The 12,318-nt window shown below is 64.1% G+C and overlaps 1 protein-coding gene across 1 annotated transcript in view; it reads left to right on the forward strand.

Annotated features, from left to right (window-relative positions):
• The window catches only part of LOC136328448 (maestro heat-like repeat family member 5), a 44,751-nt gene extending 34,621 nt beyond the window's left edge, over positions 1 to 10,130 (forward strand). The window contains exons 20-30 of the mRNA XM_066264611.1: positions 1,208 to 1,364; positions 2,509 to 2,690; positions 4,947 to 5,090; positions 5,511 to 5,625; positions 6,770 to 6,913; positions 7,286 to 7,462; positions 8,041 to 8,196; positions 8,990 to 9,112; positions 9,331 to 9,433; positions 9,680 to 9,754; positions 10,013 to 10,130. Coding sequence (XP_066120708.1) covers positions 1,208 to 1,364; positions 2,509 to 2,690; positions 4,947 to 5,090; positions 5,511 to 5,625; positions 6,770 to 6,913; positions 7,286 to 7,462; positions 8,041 to 8,196; positions 8,990 to 9,112; positions 9,331 to 9,433; positions 9,680 to 9,754; positions 10,013 to 10,110 — 1,474 coding nt within the window. The 3' untranslated portion in view covers positions 10,111 to 10,130. The remainder of the gene's footprint in view (positions 1 to 1,207; positions 1,365 to 2,508; positions 2,691 to 4,946; positions 5,091 to 5,510; positions 5,626 to 6,769; positions 6,914 to 7,285; positions 7,463 to 8,040; positions 8,197 to 8,989; positions 9,113 to 9,330; positions 9,434 to 9,679; positions 9,755 to 10,012) is intronic.
• Positions 10,131 to 12,318: the final 2,188 nt, after the last annotated feature.

Genomic DNA, 12,318 nt, shown 5'->3' on the forward strand with positions numbered 1-12,318 from the left:
ACGTGAACAGAGAGGGTGTCGTTTGTACCCTTTCAGGGTTCTTTTATCGGGCTTTCTTTGACGTTGTGCGTTCAGGGGTCACCCCAACTTATCACATATAGTTGGAGGGAGGCTCCCCCCACCCCTGAGCTGCACGTGGCTCTGCCCTAAAAGCCTCAGGCTTGTGCCCATGTCCCTTTCTCGCCGAAGCCTTCCCCGACTGCCCTCCTTAAAACTGACGACACCGGATGTCCCCTCCCACACCCTCCCCTGCTTCCTGCACTTAGAGTCCCCCGTGCCCCTGTTTGCTGCCCGTGTCCGGTGGCAGGGGTCATTCCCATCCTGTCAGGGGTTCTCACTGGCTCTGTCCCCGCCGGGTTCTCGGGAGGTGGCCTGTGCGTGGCAGTGCTCAGCACGCACACACTGACTGGGTGACGGATGCCCACAGGCAGCAGAATAGAGACTTTGGACCCGGGGCACCCTGGCTCCTGGGGAGTCATCTCACTGAAGCCTCTGGGGGCAGGCTTTGCTCCGGAAGAGGTGAGGTGACTTGCCCAAGGTCACAGGGCCATCACGGGGCGGAAAGGGGATTTGTGCCCCAGGCCCTTCTGGCTCCAGAGGCCCCCCTTTCCAGATGGGCAGTGACCACATTTGGAAATCTCCCAGAGTCCTCTGGGCTGTTGTGACCACCCAGCCCAGGGTCAGATGGGACAGGGGGTGGCTTCCCCAGGGCTCACAGGGGGCCATCTCTTGGGTCTGTCTGAAAGCTGGGGGTAGGAGCTCATCCAGCCCACCCACTCCGACCCTCCCAGCGCCCATCCACCATTCTGGAGCCCCCAACCCCGCCCCGCAGCCCCTTCTACCCAGCCCTCAGGCACAAAGATCACCTAACACATAAGACAGAGGGCTGTCACAGTCACCTACATCTCAGGAGCCCCGATGCGCCCTGCCTTCCCTGGCTCTCAGAGGGCCACGCCCTTGGACCTCAGTTTCCCCACCCACAAAATAGGCGCAAGGACACTACGAAGCTCTGCACATACCAGTGGCGGCCCCTGACTTGACTTAGGCTGGGCCTGGAGGAGTGGACCCCGGCCAGCCCAGGCCCAAGAGGGGGACCCCGCACAGCTCCCAGGAGAGACCATGGGGAGCCCTCCAGGCAGAGTGGAAAGAGGCCCCTTCCGGGAGGCGCATGGGTGTGGCTGAGCCCTCACTCCTTCTCTGCCCACAGCCGTTCCTTGCTGTTGTGGAGGGCCCTGGGGACCGAGCCGCCTGTGGGCCGCCGGGTGCTGGCCGCGCTGCTGGGGTGGCTGCAGGACAGGCCCCTGCCCACCGGGACCAGCGACAGCAGCCTCCAGCCCAAGAAGACCCACCTGCGTTCACTGGCTGTGAGTCCCTGCCGCCCCCCCGCCCCCCCAGAAGCCATCACCCACTGCCCCTAGGCTGAGGGGACATCACGTGGGCATTCAGTCAGATATCAGTAGTGTCTGGGTACCACCATGTGCCAGGCCCCGGGCAGGAGGAAAGGCCAGCCCTGCCCAGCCCTGCCCTGCCCGGAAGGGCCTCCGAGGACACCCAGCCAGAGCTGACCACACGGGCCCCTGGGTCCAGGCCCAGTTCCCACTCCCTGGCTGAGGGCTCTGGACCCCTCCAGAGCCCGTTTCCCCTTGAGGTGGGCCGTGGTGGTCCTGCAGGGCTGGGGCGAGCACTCGGGCACAGAGACCAGCAGGACTCAGCACTCGCTGGGCAGCCTGCGTCACACGGGGGGCCTTGCGGTCAGGTCAGGTTCCTTTGAGGGGGCCGGGTTCTGGGGGTGGCAGGTTGTGGAGGAATCCTAGAGGCTGCCTCCTGCCGCCCCGCCCTCCAGCAGGAATCTGCCCTGCCCCCAGCCTTCCCCGCAAGCCAGGCCCCCGGAACAGGGAGTTCCCTTCCTAACACGCCTGGCCTGGCCTGTCCCCCTCAGCTGGGCTCTGAGGAGGCGGCAGCCCTGCCCCAGCCCTGGCTTTTGCCAGGCTGAGACCTCCCCTTGCTCCAAAAGTCCCCAGAGCAGCAGCCCAGAGCACACAGCTCCCCTCCCCACCTGAAGACACCTAGACAGCTGCTGTCTACAGGTGCACACGGTGGCGGAAGGGAAGTCCCACCTGTCCCCACGCCTGGCCCTCAGCCGGCCCTTTTCCCCAACACCCCCCCACCCTGGGCCCCGTGCTCACGCCGGCCTCCCATGCCCACGGCACACAGCAGCAGGGGGCCTCCCCTGCATCCCGCATCTCCCTGTCATCACTATGCACTCAGCCCTCCCCCTGAGAACATTCTGGGCTGAACGTCCCTATAAGCACCCCTGTAAGCACTGGAGCCAAGCAGCGGTGTGAGTGGACAGAGCCAGGCCGCGGGAGGGACAGCTCCGGGACTTGGCCCCAGTGAGCAAGGAGGGAAAGGCGTAGTTGGAATGGGTTTACTGGATGGTCCGTCAGCAGGCCTGGCCCCCTAGGCTACAGATCTTGGGAGCGTCCGTGTCCCCTGCCACCCCCACAGGCCATGAGCACGCTACACCAGCTGCAGCGCGCACCGGAGTACGAGACAACAGTGCGGGAGGCCTACCCCCAGCTCCTGCTGGTCCTGCTCGCCCAGCTGCACTACGTCCTGGAGCTGAACCTGCCCACGGAGCCTCAGCCCGGCCAGAAGTCCCAGGAGGCGGCCACGCCCAGCCCCCAGAGGTCAGGTGTCCACAGGACCTGCCAGGAAAGACACATCCACTTCCGAGGGCCAAGTGACTGAGTGCCACAGCTGAGCGTTCACTCTCTCACAGTGCCAGGGGCCGGGCGTCCCAGGTGTCCACGGGGCCACGCCCCCTCTGAGAGCTGTAGGAAGGGTCCTTCCTGCCCCTCGAGGCTCTCAGCCATCCTTGGTGTCCTTGGCCTGTAGACGCCTCACTCTCCACAGGGGTTCTCCCCTTTTTCTCCATCTCAAAATCCCTCTTCTTATCAGGACTCCAAACATGATAGATTCTGGTGGCCACCCTAGTCGCCTCCTAACTTGACTTCATCTACAAAGACCCTATTTCCAGTAAGACCACATTGCCAGATACCGGGAGTTAGGACTTTGACATAACTTTTGAGGGGGCACCATTCAACCCTCCGAACCCCATCTGTGGCCTGCGCAGCAGTCAGCGTGGAGAGCGCTCAGAGGGCTAGTGTGTGTGTCCCATTGACTTGTCACCGAGGGTACTCAGTGTCCAGCAGATACTCAGCCGGCCACACGGGACTCCATGAGATGGCACTTGCCATGTTTGCCACATCTACCCTGAGTGGCCCTTGCAGGCAGGGTCTGTGAGGTGACTGTGTCTTCCCCACTTAACAGACGGGGAAACTGAGGCTCAGAAAGGGTCAGAGGCTTCCCCTGAGCCCCACACAATGTCCATGCGTTGCTGAGCTAGAGTCCATACCACGGCGGGGTCATCCACCTGGCTGCTGCCCACCCCGTGGAGGCCGACACCTTCCGGGTCCTCGTGCATGTCACAGGACCGCGGGACAGTTTTGTGCTGATGTCACGGACAGTCACTGGCCGCCACCCCTGCCCTGACAGTGTGAATGGAACCTGTGTAGAATGGTCAGGGTCCGGCTGGCCGCGCTCGTCCTGGTTGTGGGCTGGTGGACTCAGCTTCCCTCCGCATCCGATCTGTCTTGAGAAATCCAATAAGCACGTCTTCGAAACCGCAGGGGCCCGGCTCTTTTCATTTGTTTGTATTACGACGTGCTTCACGCAATTTGTCAGTTTTAACAGCTCTCCCCAAGGCGCAGCACGGGGAGGGGGGGTGTCGCTTCTTCTCATGTTGCTTCTGAATTCGAATGTGCATCAAGTTCCTTTTTTATTCAGAGCTCCAATGCAAAATGCATGAATCTTCCCTAATAAGCTAAAAAAAAAAAAGTCCTCCTCCCAGAATGCGGGAGAGGTGGGAGAGAGCCGCCATGCGCAGCCTCACCTCACTGCCTCTGCCTCCCCCGCCCACGTGGGCCCCGCCCCCGGTTTCTCTCCAGAGCCCGGCGGGAGTCCCCAAATCAGACCACACTGTCTCTCTGGAAGCCCCGGCCCTGGTGAAACCAGAGGCTCCCAGAAATCCCCACCTAGGGGACAGAACGCCACTCTGTCCCGAAGTTCCCTTCTCCTGAAACCACCGTCACTCTGTGGCTGAGACCAATGACCTAGAAAATGCTGCCTCTTCTCGGTGGCACGGCTCAGAGCAAGATAACAAGCCAGCTGGCACTCTGGCTGGCACCCCCGGGGACTTCCATGGAGTCTCTCACCCTCTGACACTTGGTTTTGCGAATCTGCTCAGAATGTGCCTGGGTGGAGCTGACAGTCTCATTCTGGGGACGCACTCACGTGGGTGATGAAACCAGACGCGGGGGGGGGGGGCACAGAGTGGGGGCACAGAGCGGGGCATCTGCATTCCTGGGCCCTGGGCCTGGGTTCTCCTGCAGGGCCTGGGCCCATGGTCACAACATCACAGTGCAGGCACGGGGCAAGGGCTCTGGTTCAACTCCACTCTGCCACTCCTGGCCAGGCTGTGTGACCAGGACAGGGCGCACCAACCCTCTGGACTGCTTCCTCCTCTGTAGGGACTATGGCCACGGGGGGAGGGTGGGGCGCTACGATGCCAGCTGGTCTCTGGCCAGCGCTCTGTCACCATGCTTCCCGCCTGGAGTGCTCTCTCTGTTGCACATGGGCGTGTATTTGTGGAGCCCGGCTTCTCTAAGGGCACAGGAGTGTCAGACAGACCCTTCTCTGGATCTCCACGATTCCCCCCGCCCTCTCTGTGCCCTCTCTGGAATCTGAGCCCCACAATTTAAAAGGCACCATCCCTCAAGGCTCAGGTGGGACCCCCCCTCCACCCTGTGACTCAGAAACTTGACTATTTCTGTTAACAAGTCCTCCCCAGCGGCAGGACTGGCCCCGTGACCCTCTCCACTCCCCTGCAGCATGTCACTAGAGGCGCTGAAGAGCTTGCTGTCCACCGCGGGGCCCTGGCAGACCTTTGCCCACCTGGAGCTGCAGGGCAGCTGGGACTTCTTCACCACCATGGACACCTACCCACAGGGAGTGGCCCTCCTCGCGAGGTAAGGGCCGGGCAGGTAGGTTGATGGGCTGCAGTGACCCCCGGGGCTGGCCTGTGAGAACAGCCCCAGGACTTGCACGTGGGCACACACGGCCCTCAGGCATGGACGACTTGTGCCCCCTGTACCTGGTCACACCCATGCACTGGGAACCTGGGTGCAGGCATCTCCCAGACCCTACCCCGGCCCAAGGTCTTTTAGGGGACAAGGGTTGTACCTGCCCCTCTCTCTCCCCCACACCCAGCCCAGGCCTGGCACCCAGTGAGGGCCGAGGGACTAGAAGCTTGCTCTAACAAATAGAGTGACCCGCACTCCAGTGGTTCGCCCAGCCTCCCGGTCCAGGCTGGGTTTGGTGGCAGCAGGAAGGTGGGCAGAGGTTGCCCTGGGGGCCGGGCCCTGTCCCACCCTCTGCCTCCCCTCCAGGGCCATGGTGCAGGGCCCCTCTGGGCAGGTCATGGCAGTGACCCACCAGCTGCTGCCCAGCCTACACAGACCGCAGGAGCGGGAGAGGAAGGTGGCCATCCTCATCCTCAACGAGGTAGGTCCTGGGTGGGGCAGGACCCCTCAGAGAGGCCTGAACCCTGTCTCCAGCTGCCTCAGCGCCCCGTCAGAACCCACACCAGGCCCTTACCCCAACTAGGGGCAGGCCCGCCCAGAAGGACCCCTGACGCCCGTCCTTCCCACTCGGGGGCTCCTGGCTCTCAGGCCCCCAATGAGCGCCCCATCAGAACCCACACCAGGCCCTCACCCCGACTGGGGGCAGGCCCACCCAGGAGGACCCCTGACACCCCTCCTTCCCACTCGGGGGCTCCTGGCTCTCAGGCCCCCAATGAGCGCCCCATCAGAACCCACACCAGGCCCTCACCCCGACTGGGGGCAGGCCCACCCAGGAGGACCCCTGATGCCCCTCCTTCCCACTGGGGCTCCTGGCTCTCAGGCCCCCAATGAGCGCCCCATCAGAACCCACACCAGGCCCTCACCCCGACTGGGGGCAGGCCCACCCAGGAGGACCCCTGACACCCCTCCTTCCCACTCTGGGCTCCTGGCTCTCAGGCCCCCAAAGGCCCTCCCTCCCGGGCCTCGGCCCTGCAGCGCTGAAGGACACAGAACGCAAAACAGGTTCACCTGCCTTGAAATTCAGCCTGTCCTCCCTCCTGGGGCCCAGGTCCGCCCCTGAGGCTGAAAGGTGGTGTTTAGAAGACAGGTGCTGGGTGTGGGCAGCTTCACAGCTGTGAGCTGGAGGATGGCACAGGCTGTGGGGGGTGGGGGCGCAGGCATGGACCATTTCTATCAGGACAGCAGGAGGGAGAACTCTAAGCCAGGTGCCACCCCCCACCCCACCCCACCCCACCCCACCAGCAGCAATGTCCAGGTCCGCCTCCCTGGCGTTGTTCCCAGAGAGCCCCACGAGCCAGGCTGGCGGGGGACGCTGCCTCAGACTCGCTGTGTGGCCTCAGACAAGGCCCTTTTCCTCTCTGAGCTTCAGTTCCTGCAGCTGTACATTGAGAGGGGCTGCACCAGCCTGGAGGTGGGTTTCAGATTCTGGTTAACCAAGATACCCAGAGGGTACTGCTGGTCAACCACTGCCCCACCTCGAAGCCCCTACCAGACCCTGGTCCCAGAGCGCCACTCCGGGGCGAGGGGGCCGGGCCTGACCCGCCTGTGCTCGGGGACCACCCCAGTTCCTTTACAGTCCCACTCTGCTGGAGGTGCTCTCCAAAGAGGACGCCCTGTCCAGGCTGGCCCAGTGCCTCCAGGACCCCAGCCCCGAGGTCCGGGTGCTGAGTCTGCAGGGCCTAGGGAACATCCTCTTCCACCCGGAGAAGGTGAGGGCGCGGGCACCGTGGCGGGGGCACAGCCCACCCCCAGAGCAGCCGGGGCGTGGGCTGCAGACAAGGCCCACCGGGTAGAATGCCAGCTCTGTCCCTTCCAACTGTATGGTTAGGGACACGTGACATCACCTCCCTGGGCCTCAGTTTCCTCCCCGGTAGAATGGGGCTCGGGCGGCCTCTTGGCAGGGCTATGGGAGCGATGACGACTCCATCTTTATCTCCTCCCTGCCCCGCGGGATGCCCGGGCCGTGCTGTGGTCTGGGGAGAACCTGAGTTTGTTCTGGGTCCAAGCAGCAGGGCAGGGGGTGAGGGGCACAGGGGCAGCCGGTCCTGGCGCCCTGCGCTCACCCCCTCGCCACCCCGCAGGGGAGCCTGCTCCGTGGACAGCTGCCGTCCTTCCTCAACGCCTTCTTCCAGAGCAGCGAGGCGGTGGTGGTCCAGGTCATGGGCACCGTGTCCGACCTGCTGCACCGCCTGGGGGCGTATGGTGCGGGGGCCCACAGCCTCGCCGTCGCTGGCAACGCCCGCTCCTTCTTTGACGATGTGAGTGTGCCCCGGATGGGAGTGGGGCACCCCCTACTCATGCCCTTCCTGGGCCCCCATTCCTCGCTCTTCAAAGGCAAGGAGGACCCCAGCTGCCCTCCAGCAAGGCAGAGAGATGGAGAGTCAAGGGAGCTCCGTAGCAGGAGGCTCGCTCACACGGGCTGGGCCAGCTCAGTGGCTGCCGGGTAGGGGGTGGCCCTTCCCCACGTGGCTGAGCCAGAGTCCAGGTTCAGTCTCCACCTTCCTGATGTGTCTTCATGTTTACAAGGACTATTTCCCCTTCGCTGGAAATTAGGAGATGAGTCCCGCCCCTGTAACACTCTCGTGACACTTGGGCGGTCAGGATGTGATTGTGAATGTAAGAGCGGTGATTTGAGGTCCTTAAGGATGGCTCGGGAGCTGCCCCAGGAGCCCTGTCTGAGCAGGAAGGGACGGCCAGCCCTGGGAGCCCCTAGCCGTGGCGAAAGCGTCCTGCTGAGGGAACTGAGCCCCATCCCGCTATGGGGAAGGGGGGGCCCGAGTTGGGTGGAGACAAGGACCCCCAGCAAGTTTGCTGTGACTGAGCCCCTGGCTTGCAGGAGCGGGAAGGGGTCCGGGCGGCGGCCATGGCATTGTTTGGGGACCTGGTGGCAGCAGTGACAGGCACGGAGCCCGGAAGCCTGCGAGCCCAGGTCCACCAGAGCATGGTGCCCTTGCTCCTGCACCTGAAGGACCGCTGTCCAGCTGTCGTCATGGTCAGTGCCTGCTGATGGGCCTCTGCCTTGGGGAGACTGGGGGCCCACAGGTGGCCAGGGGTCATGGGACTGAGGGTCTGTAGAGTGATGGGTCCCCTGGTGGAGCACTGGTTTCCCTCTCCACAGTCTGCCTGCCTCCTCATGTGTGTGCACACGTGCACGTGGTCGTCTGCTCTCCCATGTGCACACGTGCACGTGGTCGTCTGCTCCCCCCGTGTGTACACACACGTGCACGTGGTCGTCTGCTCTCCCCGTGTGTACACACACACACATGCACGTGGTCATCTGCTCTTCCCATGTGAACATATATACACACACAATCACCTGCCCTCCCCATGTGCACACACACACATGCACATGTGTGCATGCTCTGCCTTCTGTGTGAATGGGACCCAGTCTGTTCTGCTCACCGCTGTGTCCCCAGTGCCTGGCACACCATAGGGGATCAGGTTGTTCACTGAACCTATTGAAATATGGATCGAGCCTTTCTGTGTCCAGCCCTACTGTGTGCCAGCCAGTGCCTCACTCCCAGACCATTAAGACCCAGCTCCAACTTCCTAGAGCCCCCGACCACCAGGGAGATGGACAGTAAGCAGCCAGTTCCAAAGCACACAAGAGAGCTGCCCTCTGTCCAGCCCAGGGCCCTGGTGCTGCAGCCCAGGGACTAGGGCTTCTCCGGGGGGAGGAGCCATCCGAGTGTGGGTGTGGCCAGGGAGAACAGCTGACCCTGGGAAGGAGCAGGGAGACGGGACAGGGAGGACAGCAGGCGAACCCTCTCCTGCGGTCCCCACAGCAGGCCAAGTCCACCCTCTTCCGCTGCTGGGTGGTGCTCCGTTGGCGGCTGCCACACACCCTCTTCTGCACCCTGGCCTGGGGGAGGGGCCTCAGCGCCCGCCACTTCCTCTGGTCCTGCCTGGTGAGGGGCCTGTGGGAGGGGGCTCAGCGCCCTCCACTTCCTTTGGTCCTGTCTGGGGAGGGGCCTGTGGGAGGGGGCTCAGCACCCGCCACTTCCTCTGGTCCTCCCTGGGGAGGGGCCTGGGGGAGGGGCGGGCGGCCCTGGGCTGCAGGTGGGAAGGAGAGGCAGGGTGGGGAAGCAGGTCCCAGCAAATGACAGGCCTGCTGTTCTCCGGCCAGATGACCCACAGCCAGGAGGAGTTCAGCATCCACTTGTCCCAGGCCCTCGGCTACCTGCAGAGCCGCCGTCACTCCCTCAAGATCTGGGCAGTGCTCTTCCTAGGTGACTGGGGTGCCCCCCACACCTGCCCTGCCGGAGCACCCTGACCCTCGCCCACCCTGGCCCCCTACCTAGCACCAACCGCACCCCAGCAGCTGGGCCTCAGGGTCCACCACCGAGAGTGAAAGGCGGCTGGTGGGGGCCTTGCTCGGGCAGGAGTGAGTCTGAGCCCCCCAGAGAACACGGAGCCCCCACCCTCCAGGGAGCCACACCCACCGGCCAGCAGGCTCTCCTCTGTCCCTCACACAGGTTACACCATCTGCTACCACCCCCGGGCTGTGTCCCAGGCGCTGAACAATGTGGACACGAAGCTGCTGCTCTGTAGTAAGGGCCCCTGCCCACTCCTCGGTGACAAGGGGCTCACCCACGCCACCTGAGGCTGTGCTGGGCGCCCAAGTGTGAGGGGCCCCAAGTGAGGGTTGGGATTGGAAACGGAGGCTCCCCAGGTCTAGAGGTCAGAGGAGATGGGGCCCGGGCCCATCCTGCTAGCCCCACCCCACCCCAGGGAGTACGGGGCCCACCTCCCTCCGCCTGAGCAGAGCTGGGGGGCGTCACCTCTGACTGGCCCCTCCTCTCCTGAAGCTTTTGAAGAGCTGAAAAATGACCCGGAGCCTGGCATCCGGGAATTCGCCACCAGGCACTTCCGCTTTCTCCAGGAGGTGGCAGCCCGAGGGGAGTGACCACCTGCCTCTGCCCTGACCCTCTCCTCCCTGGGCCCACCGCGGGGGCAGCCGGCCATGTCTGCACAGAGCTTGGTTGCTTGGTTGCATAACATTTTTCCATTTGAAAGAAAGATGTAGATTCAACAAAGATGCATCACAGCTATTGGCTTCCTGTCCACCCTCCTCCTGGGCCCCCAGAAAACCGAGGCCAGCCTAGGAGACACTGACGGGACTAGGAGACAGGGCCAGGCCTGGGGTTGGTGGCAGAATAGGCTGGGCTCCCCAGAGACAAACTGTGAAGTCTGTGCAGGACCCTGCAAACGACAGCCCCTCCGCTCACGGAGGTCAGTGGACCACACTTCACTGCAGCCCAAGCCGCGCCCACCCGTGGCGCTGAGGGCACAAGGAGGGTGGGCCCTGGGCTCACAGTGGAACGGGGCCATTTGCCAAGGTGCCCCCACAGTGTTCAGCTTGTCTCCAGCTCGGAGCTCCAGTCACCAAGGAAGGGGCTGACAAAGAGGAAGGGGTCCCATTGAGGAAGGGGCCCTGTGGCCTGAGGTTCTCCTGATACCAGAACCAGCCTGGACCCAGCATCAGACCTTCCCAGTGGGGCCTGGCCACGTGGACGACCTGTGTGGTCTCAGTTGTTCCATCCGTGAAATGGGTAGTAACGCCTTCCTCCCAAGACCCCTCTCCGAGGGCTGAGTCCAGGGGAGGTCCCTATCCCAGGCTCTCTCTCTGGTCCAGACCAGCCAGCCGCCCCTACACAGCACCCACCAGCCCAGCCTGCCCACCTGCCTTGCCTCTCCAGTGCCCACACTGACCCCTCCACCTCTTCACTCAGGCCACTCCTTCCACGGGGAGTACCTCCCCACCTTCATCCACCTCGGGACCATCACACCACCCTGTCCATTCAAGGACCAGCCTCCCTTCCCCCAGCCTCCCATCAGCTTCCCTACGGCTGGGCATCCCCCTCGCCCTAAACAAAGTCCTCGCCTGCCACCCCTCCCCCCGCAGACTGTGAGCCCCTTGGGGCAGGCAGGTGGCACGGGGCTGACAGAGAGGAGGCCCCCCGCCCGGATGGCGGGTTAGGAAATGCAGCGACCCTCCTGGAGCACAGACGTGTGCGCCTGCACCCTCAGACGTATTCCGGGAAGGGAGGAAAGGACCACGTGGCAGCGCTGGCGGCCCCTTCTCCACCCAGGAGCCGGGTCTATGTCCCCCTTCCCGCCCCGCCTCATCTGTCTGTCTGTCCATCTCTGAACGGAGCCTCCGGAGGAGGGGCGGTGGGGAGGCTCTTTCTTCACGACTGCCCGCCTTGCCCACTCCAGCCCCTGGCTGGGGGGCTGGGGGTACACACCGTCGGGACCAAGGGGCTGGAGAGGAAGGTCCTCGTGGCCCGGCCTGGCGGGTGTGGTCTGGGGGTGTTCCATCTCCCCTTAAAGGAGTCTACCCTGGTCTCACTTGTCAGCTGGCCTCTGGGCAGCCTCCTCCTCTCTGCCCTCCGGCTCCTCCTCCCTCTGGAAGGTCAGGGTTAGTCAAAGCGTGGAGCTGGGTGGGCCTGGACCCGGTGGCTTCCTGGAGCTGCTGGTGACCGGACACGCCCCTCAGGGAAACGGACTCAGGCCAAGTCGCAGTGGGGAGGAGCCCAATTCCTGCCCAGCAGGTGGCCGGGCTCTGCACAGCCGGGCTTGTGGGAACTGACCCCGGGGTGACACTCCACTGCCAGGCAGCCTCAGCAGGCCAGGGGAGGGAGAGCCCAGGCCTGTCCCTGTTGGCCACCCACCCAGGGCCCCCAGTAGAATGGGCCCAGGTAGGGGTCACCCGCCTTCACGGGGCCTGAGTCTCGCTTCCTGGGCCCACCTCCTCCCCTGGACAGAGGACACGTGGTGGTCTGGGGAGCTGGGACAGCCCCCACCCCGGAGTGGGCATAGGGGGTGGGGTGTCATGGAGGGAGGGGCAGGCCAGGCAGGCGGACGCAGGGCCCAGGTCTACAGCTCCTGTGACAGCCAGCAGGTCCCAGTGACTGGGACACACAACGGGTCAGTAAAGCCCTCTCAGCAGTGTCCAGAGCGAGTGAGTGTGCCTGGGGTCAGGGGTCCTGGGGCAGACCGCGTCCAGTGCCGCCACGCCAGCCCTCCAGACCACGCCGGCCCCCTCCCCCAGCTGTGTCCCGGTCTTCCAGGCACCTTCTCTCAGCCCAGAGAGCGACCCCCACGTCCGCAA

The sequence above is a fragment of the Saccopteryx bilineata genome, chromosome 3, assembly GCF_036850765.1.
Source record: "Saccopteryx bilineata isolate mSacBil1 chromosome 3, mSacBil1_pri_phased_curated, whole genome shotgun sequence".
Taxonomy (NCBI): domain Eukaryota; kingdom Metazoa; phylum Chordata; class Mammalia; order Chiroptera; family Emballonuridae; genus Saccopteryx; species Saccopteryx bilineata.